This window comes from Dendropsophus ebraccatus, chromosome 15 (genome assembly GCF_027789765.1).
Source record: "Dendropsophus ebraccatus isolate aDenEbr1 chromosome 15, aDenEbr1.pat, whole genome shotgun sequence".
NCBI lineage: Eukaryota > Metazoa > Chordata > Amphibia > Anura > Hylidae > Dendropsophus > Dendropsophus ebraccatus.
In genome coordinates, this window is record NC_091468.1 from 10,874,947 (window position 1) to 10,894,493 (window position 19,547).

General features: G+C 41.6%; 1 protein-coding gene across 11 annotated transcripts in view; it reads left to right on the forward strand.

Moving 5' to 3' along the window:
• Window positions 1-19,547, forward strand: part of ESRRG (estrogen related receptor gamma) — a 608,539-nt gene that overhangs the window by 545,660 nt on the left and 43,332 nt on the right. For all 11 annotated transcript variants that reach the window (XM_069954516.1, XM_069954522.1, XM_069954526.1 and 8 more), the window contains 2 exons: window positions 8,685-8,795; window positions 15,098-15,259. In XM_069954516.1, coding sequence (XP_069810617.1) covers window positions 8,685-8,795; window positions 15,098-15,259 — 273 coding nt within the window. The remainder of the gene's footprint in view (window positions 1-8,684; window positions 8,796-15,097; window positions 15,260-19,547) is intronic.

Consider the following 19,547-nt stretch of genomic DNA (forward strand, 5'->3'; position numbering starts at 1 on the left):
AAATCCCCATAGAAAACCTCTCCTGCTCTGGACAGTTCCTGACATGGACAAAGGTGGCAGCAGAGAGCACTGTGTCAGACTGTAGAAAATACACTTCCTGCAGGACATACATCACCTGATAAGTATTAAAAGAAAACTGGAGAATTTTAAATAGAAGTAAATTACAAATCTATATACCGTAACTTTCTGAAAGCAGTTGATTTGAAAGAAAAATATTTTCTCCGGAGTCCCCCTTTAAGGCATGAGGCCTGATGTCCTAGAAGTGAAGTGCACAAGTGTACACACCTAGCTCCTATTCCAGATATAAGACTAGATTACGCTCCAACCCAGCATCTTCTCTAGACTCAAAACCCTGTTGTCATATGTTACTTGAAGGGGAACTCTGGTGAAAATTTTTTTTTTGCAAAACAGAAAGTTATACAGATTTGTAAATTAGTTCTATTTAAAAATGTCCAGTCTTCCAGTACTTATCAGCGGCTGTATGTCCTGCAGGAAGTGGTGTATTCTCTCCAGTCTGACACAGTGCTCTCTGCTGCCACCTCTGTCCATGTCAGGGACTGTCCAGAGCAGGAGAGGTTTTCTATGGCGATTTGTTACTGCTCTGACTACACACAGGATTTGTTTGTAGTCTGTAGCCATGGAGACCATATTTTGTTTAATATTTGTGCTACTGGATACTGCAAAAGGGGCCAAGTAACTATTGTATATCTCACCCCAATTGTCCACTCCTGATATATTCAGCCTTTAGTGGTCAGTGAGACTGCTTGTCTGCTGTAAAGACTGTCAATAAGTTGGTATCATCCAGCGGAGGAGAATTCCCAGAAGCCATGTCTGCTGTGTTCCCCAGCATCTGCATGTGGAGGAGTAATAAAATGCTCACTCCTTGTCAGCATCGCTTTATAGATAGCTTTTTAAAAATAATGAGCTATTGGATATTGTAACGCTCTGGGCTGTCGTGCTAGACTCATTTATTCTTATTCTGCCTTTGTCAGAATCATTGAGAGAAGACATTGAATTATAAGATGTCACTTGTAGAAAATGGCAGATCCTATGTGTGTGATGTACATTTCTCCCGTATACCCCTGGCTGCTTTGTTCATTATGGCATCTGCGTTATTAATATTGTCGTCTATCAAGGCGTGATGGCAGGGCCGTTATATTACTCTGCCGCGCTGTCGCTAAGTCTCTGGTGGCAGCCGATATATATATGAACGGAGGAACGTTCAGGAGCGTGCTATAGACGTATCAGGGGTTATAGTGATGAACCTACAATAGTATGCAAGGAAACTAACTAGCTTCTGATGTTGCTCCTTTGGGTATGACATAGATTTGCTCTGCATTTCCAACTATATCCTATGCACAGAGCTGAGCCGTGTAGTAGCCGAGGGGCAGGTATATAAATGTACACATAATTTGGTAAAAACTAAAAGGATAAGGGTGGGTTCACGCTATGGAACCCGAGCGGAGAATTTCCGACGGATTCCGTAGCTCGTACCCTCGCGCCTCTCCGCCGGCTCCATAGACACCGTTGTATGGGCGGCCCAATTCCGCGGCCCAATTCTTTCGGCAGAATGCGGAATCTACCTGTGCATAGAATGGTGTCTATGGGTTGGGCGGAGAGGCTCGGAGAGTGAACCCACCCTAATAAGTAATTGTATAAAGTAGCAAAGAAATCTAATGGAATGACTGTTGCAACAATGTAACTTAAGTGCAAAGAATTCGCATTTACAAGGGAACTAATCAGCTGGTTAGACAAATCTAACTTGCTGATATGTCCCTATTGTGCAGGAGATGCAGAGGAGGAAGATATATCTCTTACCTTCATCCTCGGTGCTGTTCCTGTGCACTTAGTTGTTTACTCCTTGGTCTGTTAAGGAGCACTGCCGATCCAGCCCACCCCGGCCAGCACACTTCATTGATTAGAAGAGATGGGACGTCCAGAGCAGATTGGCGCCATGGGGGCGGGCAGTGCTCCTAAAGGTCTTACCGGACCATGGCGGAAACAAAGAAGGTATATCTTTTACCATCATCCTGTGCACTTAGTTGTTTCCTCCGGTAAGACCGTTAGGAGCACTGCCCGCCCCCATAATGCCCATCTGCCTTGGACATCCCACTCCTTCTAATGAATGGAGTGAGCCGGCAGGGCTGGATCGACAGTGCTCCTAACGGTCTTAACAGACCAAGGAGTAAATGGCTAAGTGCACAGGAACAGGGCCGAGGATGAAGGTAAGAGACATATCTTCCTCCTTGGCGTCTCTTCTGCAATAGGGACATATTAGCAGGTTAGATCCCTCTAAACTGCTGATAGTTCACCTTTAAGCCCCTTCTTAAAGAAAAAAAAATGGATGTTCCAGCTCTACTGAATGAGTTAGTACTGTGATACCCTCCCGACGCATTTCAGACAAGTGCCCCCTTAATCATGGTTAAAACAAAGAAAAAAAGTAACATCATATAACCAGGCTCCTGTATAGAAACATGTCCTGAATGATCTTCATTCAGCACCATTTTCACAATCTCTGCTTGCTGTCAGTGAATTAAACATTCTCCTTTACATCCAGACCTAAAACTTCTCTGAGCTAAGGATTCGATAAACCCGAAACTTCAGGTACAGTCTACAGGTTTCACAGCCTTTGGATGTAAGATGTAATGTTCTTATTCACTGACTGCAAACTGTGTTCTTACAATGATGTGATTTATAAGACTTTTTATACTTGATTCTCTCTTCTTCTTCTTTTTTGGGGGTGGGGGGGGGGGGGGTAGGTATTTTAAATGATAGGTAATGATAAGAACTAGGAGTTCCCTACTAGCCTGGCTATTACGTGAGTAAACAACACAAGATACGCCCGGTAGTAACGCACCGTGCCCAATGGTTAATGTTATTTTAAGATACATCATAAAAATAACATTTGGCTTAGTACCTAGACCCTAGAGCATGTCCTTAAGAAACCCCAAGTCATCATAGCTAAGGAACATGTGTAGAGAAAGCCTTCTAGAATAGACAGGGAAGAGGTGCATTCTGGGACCTTACAATACAGAGCTGGAGTGGGACTGGAATAGAGAGAAACTAAGCACAGTAAGGTCATTAAAGTGATCAAATTATGGGGATACTCCAACCCCCGGGAGTATAACCCCCGCAAGACTCTTGCTGACCTCAGTAGTTTGCTATATTTGTTTCCTGCATCTCTTTAGTCATAGTTGGATACATTGTATCACTGTAGATAAAAGATGTATCTAAAGCTTTTATTGGTCAGGACTCTCAGCAAGTACAGAGAAAACACAGGGTAACCACACGGGCCTATACAGTGTTCCAGAATCTGTGCCACTGCTGGGTATATATGTGTATATCTAGGTCGGCACTGATACTATGTGAATTGCTGGCTTAAACTGAGGATGAGGGTGTCATACTGCATTTTGGCCTATAGATGTCCCTCTATGCTAGTCTTTCATTGTAATGCAAAAGGTTAATGGTGACTAAGCATGTGTTCTCCTCCCTGTTAACTGTTGAGAGTCGGCTTGTCAGACTAACCCCTGTAAAGGCCACAAGTATGGGAAGTCCCCCTTTAATGGGCATGTGTTGGTACCTGGGAAGAGCTACTACCACTCCGAGCCCTGCAACAAGTGCCGCAGTGGTACCACAACACCCAGCTCTGCACATACCCCCTTGCATCCCTGGGTCACCGCGACCTTCTTCTGCAATGTGAACACATTTTCCGTCCCGACCTGTAAGTGAACCTGTTTCCACTTACTGACAGCAAGCAGAGATCCTGACTATGGCAGAGAATCAAACCAAGTATATGAGAAAGTTGGAGAACTCCTCATTATACAATTTTTAAGGGTCATGATGCTAAACCCGAGAATCCCCTTTAAGTCTAGCAGTATCTATGGATAGCAACACTATGATGATGATACAATGATAGCCGCCCATCCTGACCCCATACAGACGTCGTGTGCCATAGGAGGGGGTGGAGCTGTCCCCAGCGTCTAATGGACTATCTGCCCCCCCGCCGCCCGCCCTCTCCAGGTTCTCATTTCTTGGCACTTTTGCCCCTGATCTGCTGTAAATTGATTCCAGAAGCTGCCAGACAAGTGACTTTATCTGATGTCAATCGGAGACTATAAAAAGATGCCACTTTGGTTCAACAAAATAATTTTTTTTTTTTTTTTGCATGGCCAGATTAAAAATAGAAATTCAATGCGCCAAGTAGCCTGAAATTAACCGGAGTCTTAATTTAGCCGGAGGGGGGAGGGGGGCATGGCCGCCACGGTGTCATCTATATGAAGGTCTGCAGGAAAAGACACGGCGGAGTGATCCCTGGCCAGGACTTGACAGAGAGCCTAGAAGTGGCACAGCTGGGGGCTGTCAGGGACGGCAGGCGGAGCAGCGGCAGCTGAGACGCAGGTTACCGGGAACTTACTGACTTCTTGTTGTCACAAATCATTTGCAGAAGTGTTAGAAGCCTCCGGAGTTCTAGATGAGAAGATGAGGCCCCGATAGTCTGCACCACGGGGGTCTATCTAACCTCCACGTCATGGAAAGTACTGACAATCTCCCATGTGGGATTGTGAACCCTCTGATATTACACAGGCCCGGATGTTAGAGGTTTAAAAAGAGGCAAATTTGTTGAAATTTTCTCCATTCATTTCATTGGAAAAGTCAAAATCTGCAAACAAAAAAAACCACACACAATTATTATCCACTATCCTATGGATAGGGTATAACTTAAAGGGGTACCCTGACATCAGGGAGATTATAGCACCTGCTGCATTTATTCCCTGTCTGCACATCTTTCTGTGGCATTATTCAGGACAAGTCACAATGATCTAAATACACCTCATCCTACCAATAAAGATAGATAGATAGATAGATAGATAGATAGATAGATAGATAGATAGAAGATAGATAGATAGATAGATAGATAGATAGATAGATAGATAGATAGATAGATAGATAGGAGATAGATAGGAGATAGATAGATAGATAGATAGATAGATAGATAGATAGATAGATAGGAGATAGATAGATAGATAGATAGATAGATAGGAGATAGATAGATAGATAGATAGATAGATAGATAGATAGATAGATAGATAGGAGATAGATAGATAGATAGATAGATAGATAGATGATAGATAGATAGATAGATAGATAGATAGATAGATAGATAGATAGATAATAGATAGATAGGAGATAGATAGATAGGAGATAGATAGATAGATAGATAGATAGATAGATAGATAGATAATATTAGATAGATAGATAGATAGATAGAAGATAGATAGATAGATAGATAGGAGATAGATAGATAGATAGATAGATAGATAGATAGATAGATAGATAGATAGATAGAAGATAGATAGACAGATAGATAGATAGGTAGATAGATAGATAGATAGAAGATAGATAGACAGATAGATAGATAGATAGATAGATAGATAGATGATAGATAGATAGATAGATAGATAGATAGATAGATAGGAGATAGATAGATAGATAGATAGGAGATAGATAGATAGATAGATAGATAGATAGATAGGAGATAGATAGACAGATAGATAGATAGATAGATAGATAGAAGATAGATAGATAGATAGATAGATAGATAGATAGATAGAAGATAGATAGATAGATAGATAGATAGATAGGAGATAGATAGATAGATAGATAGATAGATAGATAGATAGGAGATAGATAGATAGATAGATAGATAGATAGATAGATAGGAGATAGATAGATAGATAGATAGATAGATAGATAGATAGATAGATAGGAGATAGATGATAGATAGATAGATAGATAGATAGATAGATAGATAGATAGATAGATAGAAAATGGTGGTGAGATTGCGTCTATGGATTGCTGCACTTAATCAAATAAATCACAGTTACTTCACCGTTACCTGGTGTGCCGCGGACTTTCTTCTACTATATTCATCGGTCTGAAGTCAGACAGATAGATAGATAGATAGATAGATAGATAGATAGATAGATAGAAGATAGATAGATAGATAGATAGATAGGAGATAGATAGATAGATAGATAGATAATAGATAGGAGATAGATAGATAGATAGATAGATAGATAGATAGATAGATAGATAGATAGGAGATAGCTAGGAGATAGATAGATAGATAGATAGATAGATAGATAGATAGATAGATAATAGACAGATAGATAGATAGATAGATAGATAGATAGGAGATAGATAGATAGATAGGAGATAGATAGGAGATAGATAGATAGGAGATAGATAGATAGATAGATAGATAGATAGATAGATAGATAGATAGATAGATAGATAGATAGGAGATAGATAGATAGATAGCCAGTACAGTTAGTGATAGCACCATATCAGTAAGTTACATATCTTATGTAGATATAATTTTTATATACTGGAATACCCCTTTAATTGGCTCAGAATGCCCCTTTAACACCCATTTACCATACTGACAATTTCACGATTTGGTGTCCTACAGTGTTTCTTTCCCGAGTGCGACGGTGAACAATTAATATCCAAAATGTTCTTACAGTAGGGCGTGAACAAACTTTTTACCCCCCCCCCCCCCCCCCCATGATACCAGACTTTACATTAAACACACACTGACATCCCCCGCGCACTCACCTCGTTTTACCCTGTGCTAAAATCATCCCGAATAAACATCAGCCGGGCGAATCCCTCTTCCCCTTCGCCCTCAGCCGGTGGAGATATAATAGTTACAAATGAGGAAGATGAATTCCTGTATTAAATAAGTAATCCCCCCCATCTATTAATAATCTAATCGTATAGGGAATCGCATCCTGGGGATGATGGGGGCAGCAGGGGTCTCCTGTACAACATGTCAGGGGCTCAGGATAGGTAGGAGAGGTCTGGGATTTTTGATCAGGTTCTATCCATCATTGGATTGGGGGGGGGGGGGGGCGCTTTGTATTCCGGGGACTCAATTTATGCTCCGATTCTTGTGTGAAGCAAATAAAATGATTGATTAGAATAGATTTATATTATTTAAATGTGGTCTGCAGTCCCATTACTATTTGATTAAACACACTGCTTTGCTGCCCTATCCATCTTTTTGCATCTATGAATGCGAGGAGGCAGAAACTAGGCGGGATGATGATGGCGGCACCTGAATTATGCAGAGTTCATTTTCTCCTCATTGCTATTAAAATGCCGGGCAGCTTTTCCTAGTTCTACTTTTCATCTGGTGATTTGCAACAAATATCCCCTTTGGATCGCTCCTCGCCAAGCATCATTTCATGTCTCTTTTCAAGATAGTTTTTGGAATCCCGGATCGGTAATTGATTTCTCTCGGCCGCGGCTGATGATCAATGTGTCACATTTAACACGGCAACAAAGTGCAGCTTTATTCCAAAACTATTGTTCCCTTTGTGGATCTGCATTGCAGTGCTCTATACGGGCGGATCATTGATGGGCAAAGAAGCCGGGTGATTCCTCCCCGTGTAGGGGGGGGGGCAACCCAATATTCATTCCTTTCGATACATTATATTCAAATCAACGAGATGATGTGTGGAAACAGAAAATATTAAAGGGGTTATCCAGGATTGTACAAAAAAAAAAAAAAAAATGCAAGAATTGCGCCACCTCTGTCCTCAGGTGGTGTGCAGTATTACAATTAAAGGGAACCTGTCACCCCCCGTGCCGGGGTGAAGGCCGCCTGACTTCCCGCTAGAGCCCCGGACACTTACCCCATCTCGTCAAGTCCCGTTCCTGGAGCCAGTCCCGGGACGGAGGTATCCCCGTCTGAAGCCCGGCGCGCGCGCTGCTCATATGAGTCCGACGCCCATAGAGAATGATTGGATCCGTCATTCTCTATAGGCGTCGGACTCATCTCAGCAGCGTGCGCGCCGGGCTTAAGACAGGGATATCTCCCTCCCAGGACTGGCTCCAGGAACGGGACTTGGTGAGATGGGGTAAGTATCTGGGGCTCTAGTGGGTCGAGTGCTCTTCACCCTGGCACGGGGGGTGATAGGTTCCCTTTAAGCTCCATTTACTTCAATAGAATTGAGCAATTTATCTCCATTCACTTCAATAGAATCGAGCTGGGAAACTGACAACCAAACTCAGGATAAGAGTGGTGCTGTTTCCAGAAGAAAGTGGCCATGTTTTTCTTAGCACGGATAACCCCTTTAGAACATGGTTGGTTGAAAACTTTAAAGAGACTCTGTTTGTAGGTTTATGGTGTCCTAGGGTAGCATAAACTAGTGACAGAGAAGCTGGACAAAATGATGTATCACTTACTTTGTTCAGAGATCTCCTCCTGAATAACATGGACAATAAGTTGTCCTCTCCATTATGTGCATGCGCTCAGTAGTCCTGGATATTCATGAAAAGCAGAAAATCACTCCCACTAGCTGCTGATTGGCAGTTATCTATTCATGCTGTGTATAGGCAGTCACCTGTCATTCAGCAGCTGGAGGGTGTGGCAAGAATCCCATTCTCCTGCATATTAGGAGAACGGCTGAACAAAATGATGTCAGCATTTCTGTCACTAGTTCATGTTGCCCTCATTTAAGGCGGCATAAACCTAGCAATAGATTCCCTTTAAGTGTTTTCATTACAAAAATCTGATTCATAAAATAATAATAATTAAAAAAAAATGTTTTATTGCACAATGTAGACATGTATATTTAAGCAGTAAGTTTTCATATACATTCCCTGATGTTTTACAGGGGTACGCTTGGACAGAGTTCGTGGTGGGCGACAGAAGTACAAGCGCAGAATAGATGCGGAGAACAGCCCGTACCTGAATCCTCAGCTTGTCCAGCCAGCCAAAAAGCCATGTAAGTAAAACACAGTGAATGTCATGTGATGTATATGGTGACTGTGGGGGTAGCACCCCCTAGCATTGATAGGGACTATAATCATCATAGGGGGTGGGGGAGGATCTCTTCCTCTGTATCCAGCGTATCTGTAAATTTTTTGGACTGCATTGGAAATATACACTTGTCCTCAATCATAACAGCTGATTGGCCCCCCCATTGACTTTATGGGGTCTTAACCCTGCGTACCAGCACTTGTTCTTACTTTCTATAGATCCATCTTGTTGTTAGCACCTGTAAGTATAAGACCATAGGCTGAGATGACACTATTTGGGCACAAGCCACTGACATTTTGCATACACTAATTGCAACAGAGACACCTGCAGGCTAAACGCGGTACTACAAGTTTCCAGGTCAATCAAGTTCTCAGATGTAGAATTATTACAATTTCTGATAGATGACACAGTGGATTCATCTACCGTTCAATAGAACACCCAATTCAATAACTGGGATAAACATAAATCTATCCTAACCCTATATATAGGACTTTTTCTGCCAACAATCTTCTATGTTTCTAGGACAAACTCAGCTCTGCTGAATTTATGTCAAATGTGGGTATGTTAGTGTTAGTGTTTAAAAGGCAAAAAACAATAATGGTAATAAATCTGTGCATTTGGGGTGCATATATTACACGGCATATTACATATTACTATGGTATAGATGCAGCAGAGCTGAGTTTGTCCTTAAGGACTTTTACCCTTTAGCTTTTTCAGAACTACAGCTGCATCTACTACATTACCATAATGGACTATTGCTCAAGCCATGTCACTCATAGTTTTATCATGATGCACAAAAGGAGCTGCTGATTACTGATTCAGCTCTGCTACATCTCTATGAAGTCCATCATGAACTTCCTCATTGTATTACACCCCCCCCCCCCCTTTCTTTTTTGTTATAAATCCCCTCTAATGGATACGGGCAGTAATAAAGCCTAATTTAAAAGGAATGCCTATGGTGTATGATTTATACAGAGCAAATATTACATCTGTGATCACTGTATCCTGAAGTGCATAAAGCGGCCAATGCCAGGATCATTAGCTCATCCGAGCTTCCAGCAGAAGATTCCCCAAGAAAGTGGCTTTTGCAGTTTTCACTTACTAAATGAGCTTGACCATCCAACCTATAAAATTACATTAGTAAGTCTTTTAGTGAGCGCAGGCTGCAATGCTTCATTTGACCTTATGGGGGCGCTGCAGAGATACTTAGCACTTGGTTCCCTGCAGATTGTGGTGAACTCAACAGCAATTGACAGGGAACGAATTGCAGCTAGCTTGGCCCATCAAAGTATTTCATGTTCTTCCATAGGGTGTCACTAAATAGTATTTTTTTTCTTGAATGTATGGCAGCCTGGAACTATCCCTAACAGCTGATTGCAGAATATTGTATTATAAAAGGGGCTATCAGGTTTATACATTTCCTTTAGGGACTGCTTTAAGGAATAGAAAAACGTACAGTAATATTCCAGGGGTGCAGTTGCAGAGCACCCAGCCCACAGAGTGTAAAGAGTTAAGTGGTAAAGCTATAGCATCACCCCTTACTTCTTCTGGACTAGCAGTAAGTAGTGATGCATTGTGTACCACTACTTACTGTAAAAGAGAGGGGATTCCTGTCATAATGACAGGAATCCCTGCTCTAAACGAGCGGGTGGCAGCCAGAGAGGGGATCCCTGCTAGGCATTTATGATGACCCTAGTGCACAGTGGCGGCCGGAGCTCACAGCTGCATAGGAGACACGCTGGCAACCTGGTGAGTGAGGGCGTCACTGTACACGGAGCTCAGGTCACCCCCAATACACAAACAGCATTTCCCAAGTGCATCCCCCTTCATACTACTGGCGGTCCAGCAGTCTTGTGCAGGAGGAGAATGAGAGCAGCACCGGAGCTCCGTGGACCATGACGTCCACCCTCCCACCCTGCTGAGCACGCTTCCATCACCGTGCACCAGAAATGCCTGATGGGAGCCTCTCTCTGGCTGCCACCCACCAGTTTAGATGATTAACCCCGCTCCTGTAACCTTGGTGCCCGAACAAGGACCGAGTACTGAACAAAACTTCAGGGGGCAATGTGGTTCGAACACCGAAGTGTTCAGGAACTGAGGTATTACTGTAGCTGCTTTCTTCTAAAAACAACGCCACACATATCTTCAGGTTGTGTGTGGTATTACAGCACATCTTCATTCAATTTAATGTAACTGAGTTGCAATTCCACACCTAAACTGGGAACACAAGTGTTGCTGTTTCTGGAAGAAAGCAGCTCTATTTTCTAATATTGGATAAGAATGATCTTTAAAGGTGACAAATAGTCTGTAATTTAGCCTATTTAGTCCAACGATCACTTGCTCATAGGTTTTGCCTGGTATTGCAACTCAGCTCCATTCAAATGAATAGGGTTGAACTGCAATACCACCTACAGCCAATAGACTAGAGTGGCGCTGTTTTTATAAGGAAAGCAGCCATGTTTTCCTGATCCAATAAAACCCCTATAAAGTCATCCAAGCGTTGGTCTGTAGCTGCCAAATAGGTTTAATGCCGCCTTAATTCCCATTCCTTCCAATAGGGGTCAGTAACGAGTTCACCATAAATGTGCATCACGCACGAGAATCGGCGGGGGAAAAAAAAACATAACAGATTTTTAACTGTACGCAAAAGGACATTTTAGCTTTGTCAAAGGAAAAACAACCAGTTTTACATAAAATTAAGGCTTAAGTGAACATATGGCATAGATTCCCTTTGCCTTTCCAAAAAACATTATGCTGATTATACCTTCAATTGTCCAATCTGGCATCCACGACTCAGCTCCACTAAGCTGTTCCACAATTCTGTAAATACATTTTAGGGTTGCATTAAGCAGATTTGATGCATTATAATGAAAACTTTCCGATAATACTATAAAATTTAATAAACCGTAATGCTTAATTTCATTAGGGGTTTAATTTCAGTGGATTTGGTGATGCACAGATTACCCTCTTTTTTCTTTTTTTTCCCGTTTATTGAGATTTGTCATTGTTGACGGTGTCACTCGCGAAAAAAGAGACTATAAGAGATGCAGCCGTCTCGGATCTTGCAATTTTTTTGAAAGTTGCGATTATTAGGGAACGGTGCGTTACAATAGCCTGTAAGACGAATCGATAACCGCAACAATTTTACTAAGCTCCACTTGTTAAAGATAAACTACGTGCCTAGAAGACCTAATTAGTCCCTTTTTTTATTTTAAAAAAATTTACAAATTTTAGAAAATTACATTACATGACATTGTACAAAATCTAGAACCATAGAGCACTGACTATTTATTACTCTATAGTGATACATACTAAACACTACAGCAGCCTAACAGACCTAATTGCTGACTTTAAAAAGAAAAAAAATTGGCAAAAATATTTTAGAATTTTTAAAAATTTAATGTGAAATATAAAAATCTTTTTTGGTAGTTATTTATTGTAGTTACGGCAATGGATACCAGCCTGGGACTCTCCAGCTGTTGCAAAATTACAACAAACAGTGGGGCCTGTAGTTTTTTCCCCCCCTATGTGCATAAAAGGGAATACAAACGTTCATGGCTATATCCATTCGTCCTAATAAATTTAAATCCAGTTTTGAAAATTTTAAACAAAATTTTTCCTATTGTTTGATTTTCACAACTGATATACAGTATAAGAGAAACAGATCATTGATCTCAGGGTGACCAGCCAAACAATAACACTGCCGGCTGCTTGGGAAAGCGCTCAATGCAGTAAAATCCTAGGTGCATTGCCCCCTGGGAAACATGAATATGCAAATGAAGAGTCTCAAAACACAGGACTAGTGACTTATAGGGCCACTTAATATGGTGGTTTTGGTGGTTTCCTTACAGGAGCCACCCCTTGGCTGGGTCCTTCCCGGAGGGATATCTGGCTAGTACTGTGTTTCAAGACTCTTTAGTAATGCTCCACGGGCTCTTCTTTTGCATATACAACTGATATATAGTATACATCTCCATGGTAACAGACAACAAACTCTGTGTAGTCTGATCCTATAATCTTATACCTTGTTACATTATCCCTCTGCTTCGCGCAACATTTGGTAGCTTAGCCGGAAGACACACAAAAAAGAAACTCGACTGCAGAATCAGACTACACAGTTAGCTGTCTGTTGCCATGGAGATGCATAGTTTTCATAGGAACTGAATGCACAAACAGTAAGAACATTTCTAGCACCTATTTTTATGAATCCTGATGTCTAAAAAGGACATGGAGGATGTTTTGAAAGTAAATAAAATCAGAATAGTCACAACATTAAAAAAAAACTTAAAAATTTAAAGAAAAAAAAATATCTGGAGAATTTATCATTCCCTTTACAAAAATGTAAGCTCAACTTAACACTAAATGTTCTGAATCTTTGTGATCTGCTTAATTATATCATTTCTATTGTCCTGGAAAATGAGAATTTATTACAATGTGTAGCAGGATCGGGATCATTATCCGCCTACAGATTCTTTCTTCACCTCTGATCGGCTTTATTATCACACAATGTGAAATATTAGAAGATTTTTTTTGTTAATAAACGCTGTATGAATGACCGACATAGACTAAATTACTATTTTCTTTTAAAATTGTAGGGATTTTTTTTAGTGGGGGTGGAAATTTTTGGAAAATTGTTTTGGTTTTGTAGAACTTGTAACAACATACATACTTATTACTTTCCCCCTTTACTCCCTATGTAGCCCAGTGACTAAAGTGGGTGACATTGCGCTGTGGGTCTACCCCTAAAAAATATACGATAGCACCAACATCTATAATTCTATATACACTGTCCACAGGGCGGTATAAAGAACTACCTGAGGGAGCAACGTTTTGCTTTCTAAAGGCCATACCTATTGATGACACATAATATAGTTGTTTATATGGTTTCTTGGTCTTTATCCTTAGTGGACACCTGGGAGTTTAGGTTTATTGGGTTTTTCGTGGCTTTTAAGGTATTTCTGATTAAGGGCAGGGCTACACAGCGATTCTTGGTTGTGTTACCAAGAACCACCATGCTGCGTAGCCTGGTCTCGCAATTCCTTCACTCATTGAAGTGAATGGGTTTGTGTTGGAACCCACAAGTGTCTGTGGCCCCCTCAGGGGCAAAAAATCCACACAAAGGACCACTTGTAGGTTGCAATGCGACCAGATTCCCTTTTACGAATGATGAAGTCATGTGACCAGGTGGTGGGACACAATGGTTCCCAATTGCATGACCACTGTGTAGCCCTATCCTTATCTCAGTGAGACAGATACTAACAAATACCATTATGGCACCCACTAAGTTTACATGACTCCTTAACTACATTTCCATTGTTAGGCTATGTTCGCGGAACATAGCGGGGAATAATGAACATGGGGCGTAACTAGAAGTGGCTGGGCACCATAGCAAACTTTTGATTGGGGCCCCCCAGCCTTCCCGACTGACCACTAAGCCGTCAAGTGTAGTCATAACTGTAAGCACTTGTCAGGAGTGCTTTCAGTTGAGGGACATTTGCAGAACCCGGGAGGCCCGTTTGGTCACCTGGTGCTGATTACAGCTCAGGGGGCCTAGTGTATTGCAGGAGCAGGTCATGGGGCCTCCTGGTGTGGCGGGCCCCATAGCAGCCGCTATGACTGCTTCAGTGGTAGTTACGCCCCTGCTCCGATTTACATTCTCTTTGGTCTCTATCTGCTTTACCCGTGTCAGTCTTTACTGCCCCTCTGGAATTCTAGTTCCAAACCAGGAAGATCAGGATAAATACAGCGATAGATCCATCGATATGCTTAGTAACCGCGTCAGGACAGGAAACACATCATATAAAGTTCTCTTATAGGATCAGAAGAATAATTTACATGATAAATACTAAATTGACAATGTCAGAAACTCGATAATTTCCACCGTAAGCGAATCCTTGTCGATTACCATTTTATCTATTACAGGTTGTGCAGGGTTTTTCTTAGCCGCTTTGATTTTTTATTTTTTTTGCATTGTATTGCTGAGAACATAAAACAGGATGATTTCCTAATAACTCAGATGCTTAAAAAAAAAAAAAAAAAAATCATTGGAGATGTATGGCAGCGAGCGGTATTATTTGGAACGTCTAATAAACTGTGGCTTTCACCGTGATATTTTTAAACTCTGCCTTTCAGGAAGCGCGCGCCTCTCCTACGGGTTTATGATGTATGGGAGGTTCTCAGCGCGATGATACACAGATGATTGCTGTATTTTTGGTAACAGAGAGATCCTGCTATTGATCGGGCCATGCTGTGGTCTATTTCTTACAGATAACAAGATTGTCTCACATTTGCTGGTGGCTGAGCCAGAGAAGATCTATGCGATGCCTGACCCGACCATTCCCGACAGTGACATCAAAGCTCTCACTACCTTGTGTGACCTGGCTGACCGAGAGCTGGTTGTAATCATAGGATGGGCCAAACATATTCCAGGTATGTAAAAAAAAGTCTAAAAAATAAATAACCATCATATATTGTAAAAATAAAATAGTGCTAAAAAATAAAATTATATATATATATATATATATATATATATATATATATATGTTCTTTACAAAGTCCTCATGACCTTCATCCATGCTGGAAGAGGATAGGACAGTTAGACACCACTTCTTTTTTGATCCTCCCATTTAGTCAAGCATGTGTTCTGAACAGCGAGAGGGGAGAAAGCCGCCTCCATACTCTGCCGCCATTGGCTTTTTCCTTTAACTCCATTAAAAAAAACCTGCTTGCTCATCCAGAGGACTGTGAGAGAGAGCTGTTTGCTGACCAAGAATGTTTTGGAGAACCCATAACCAAGTGTTACATTTCCCTACAGCGCCTCTGCAGGAAGAATGAAGCATTACACAACTCCTATTGAGATCTATAGGTTGTCTGTAACGCATGGCCATTTCTGGTCCTCCAGAGTAGAAGACACTTTTTGTAGTCATTCTCCGCTTGGGCTCACGGATGAATTATATAATAGGGGAACATGTTTTACAAACTAGACACCCACTGTAAGGCCCTTTCCATTTTATTTGGCTTCATAACTCATGTGTAATCCCTAAAAAACTCAGCAACATTTATTTGAAAGGAGTTAAACTGACCCGCCAGAGCTAGATGTGCGCGAATGTGGCCGTAATCTTCTGAACGGCAGCTGCTGGCACCAAATTCTCTATTAAACAACTTTGCTCTTTTATTGTACAATAATATTTCACAAGCGGCTCCAAAACTTCAGGATTTCCTATATACCGCAAATCTGTCACCTCCGCGGTTTCACTCCTCTAAAGCAATCACGAGGGAGTGGAAGAAATAAAAGCTTTATTGGGATTTGTGGGCAGGAACATGCTCTCTACAACGGTCGCATCACTGTCCCTCCACAGCCACTCAATAAATACTCAATACTCAGTACTTTGGGAAATGAAATGACAAACCGGATGTACCGCATTATACAGTAATGGTGGCAGAACATATATCTGAGAAGAGGATCAGTAATTGGTTTGGGTTGTAGATAGAAGAACAATTCCGAGATAATGAGAACATTGGGTAGTAAGTTTTAGTATTATTCTTTTATGTCCTTCTAAGGTATGTAGGGCCTGGAGCCCAAGGCGGTCCAAAGGCCACCCTACTAGAGATGAGCAGAACTTGAGCATCCTGAATCCTGGACTCCATCCAACTTCTTCAGCCGTTGGTATTCAAATGCCGAATGGTCAGACTTGAACATGCTCCAGTTGCGCTCATCTCCACACACAATCACTGCTGAGGACACCAGGAATATAAATGGTACATGGATAGTGGGGACCCTTTTACGAACTTTTTGAGATAACATATTTTGTTTCTTTCTTTAAGGGAGGAAGTCCAGCCAGACCCATATCTTTAGCAAGTGCTGGGGAGGGGGGTGGATAAAAGAAATAAAGTGCTTTTACCTCCCCTGCTCAAGCGCTGTTGGCTGCATATTGGGTTCCAGTCCCTGGTCCCAGGCTGCTTCCTAGTCTGAGCGGGGACCCAGGTCGTGACATGACAGCGGCCTTAGCGGGGTCCCACCTTGGCTGCTGACTGGCTGAGCGGACCTCACACGTCACGACCCGGGTCCCCGTTCAGACTAGGAAGCAGCCGGGGACCCAGGACCGGAGTGCCGGTATGCAGCCACCAGCATTGGAGCCAGGAAGGAAAGAGCATGTTATTTCTTATATTCTCCCCAGCACTTGCTAAAAAATGGGTCTGGCCAGACTTCTCCTTTAATTCTTTCCCACCACTGTTAGGCTCCTCTCTTTAGGTTCCTAGGTTATCCAAAGTTAACTAGAGGTGGCACCATGGAACCTGTTTTCTTCCTTCTGCAGGAGAGCTAATGTGCATATTTTTTTCCAAGCAACATTCTCTTTAAGACTCCATACACCAGCTGGATTTCTTCCCTTAGAACCAGTACTCCACAGGGATGTGTCATGGGCATCTCATCTAACTATTGATAAGGGGCAAGAACTCACCAAGTGTCTACAGATTGGTGTCTGGTGTAGCTAACATCGCTAGTAATGTTTCACATCCCTTATATGAGTAAGACATTGGTGTACATTACAACTACCCATAGGTGGCACTGTCGAGAAAATAGAGTTTTCTCCTTTTTGTAGAAGAACTAATTTCCATTCTTCCCATGGAGCATTGTTTATAGAACTCCATATACCAGCTGCACCACTTCACTGAGAACCAGTACTTGCTAAACTCCATCTAATTTGAGCAAAATTACCAGTACCATGCTCTATACTGATGATAGGCAAGAAATCATTAGTTGTTTAAACCCCAGTCACACCATGACACAGCATCCACCTATAGGTGGCACTAGATAGACAGCTCTAATTTGCATACTTGTCAGTAAGACTCCAAACACCAGCTGGCTCTCCTCAATGAGGAATTTAGACTCTAGAATTTAAAGTAGGAATTGTACATTGTGGTGTTGTCCTTTAAGTAAGTATTCAATTACCCTTCCTCTCAAGTCCTTAAAACAACGTAATCTCTCCCTAAATACAATTCAGGTGTTGGTACTTTGAACAGTTTGAGCAATGAGTTTCTGCTGCATTTAACTTCTGTCTGCCTCCCTAAACTAGTTTGTCTTCATGCGTTGGATGCTACAGTAATTTCTTTAATCAAATTGATGGAAGTCCCTTTCCCAGCCCCAACTGAAACCAATTTATTGGTCATGATACGCCAGCTATGTTGCTAACAGTCGTAACGAACTGTCAGGCAATATCGCAGTGGAGCTAATTTGAAGTCATTAGGTGTTCAGCGTTCGGGCAACAATTTGTTACAGCGGTTAGGAGCTCAGCTGACATCTCGGAATGGCTTTGTTCAGAGTTAGCACTAGATGAAGCCAAGCAAATTGTAAACTAATTTAAACATCAGTCTGTATTATACCTCACAGGCTTACTTTGTCTTACACTGTTTTCTAATAAAGAAGCCAAATTAAGTCGGAGCTGGTTAAATAGGTGAGCTCCAGCTTTATCTCACTACCTGCAACCGGCAAATGTAAATAGAACAATCATGCAGAAAGTCACACACAAAGCAAGAGCCCAGAACTTGCATTCACTTTGATTAGTACGTGCAGCCCTGATAGAACAAGACACAAACACACCGGCTATTGCCGAGGCTTGAAATCAGCTTTCCCGGCCTGTGTGCACAGAAAGCCATTAGATTGCTATGGGTACTCACATTGGTTTTGTTTAAAGGCGGGCGCAGTGGCTGGAGCACGTAACGTTAACAGCCAGACGTAGATCTTTTCAGACACAGTGTCCAACTCGATAAATATTTATCTGCCCGGATCTCCTGCTGTTTAAATTGCCACCCCCTTTACAGTATTTAGCCAGATTTTCTCATCCGAAATCAATGCAGGTGGAGGCCGTGCAAACTTGCAACGTGCCACACGATGGGGAAGTCGTTCATCAGAAGAGAAAATGTGTCTGTAGGGATGAGTTCGGCGTGGTCATGTAGAATAAGGAACAAAAATAGTGGTATAGTGTTGATATTTGGTTGTACGTTGCATAAAGGTTTCGTTAACAGCATCGCAGTTTTTTTCGCTGCTAAGCCCTTTGTCCAGATTATCTACTAAGAAGTTCCTTAATCTTCTTTTAAAGTAACCCCTGACCCTGAAAGTATACTCCCATGATATGTGTACATCAGGGATATTTATGAATTGTGGTAATTTCGAGGTGGGGTTTGGGTTGTAGTTGCTCAAAATCAGCTAACAATATATTGTTAGTCATAGAAGAAAATGTTTTCATTAGAAAAAAAACTTTGGTGTAGCATTTCGTTTGTAGAGTTTTGGTCAAAATTAGGAAGCAAAATTTTGTAATGTTTCCAATGTTTTGATTGATGAGACTCCAGCGTAGTGTTTAGTTTAAAAGGGTTCAGTCAAAATTGGGGAACCAAATTGTGTAAGTCTTTGGAGAAAGTTTTCAAGTTGGAGAAACTCTTTATGGAGGTTTAGTTAGAATTAAAGAAACAAATTGTGTAAGTTATTGGAGAAAAAAAAATGGGTGGAAAAACTCATGGACTAATGTTTAGTTTATGGGGGTTTGGTAAAAGTTAGGCATCCACATTATGTAAACCATTGCAAAGAAAATTTCAGTGAGAAAATCCTTTCTGTGGTGTTTAGTTTATGGGGGTTTGATCAAAAGTAGGGAACCAAACGGTGTAAGTCTTTGGAGACTCATAGATTGCTCTAGTCAACCAATGACAAATCCATAAAGCTTAA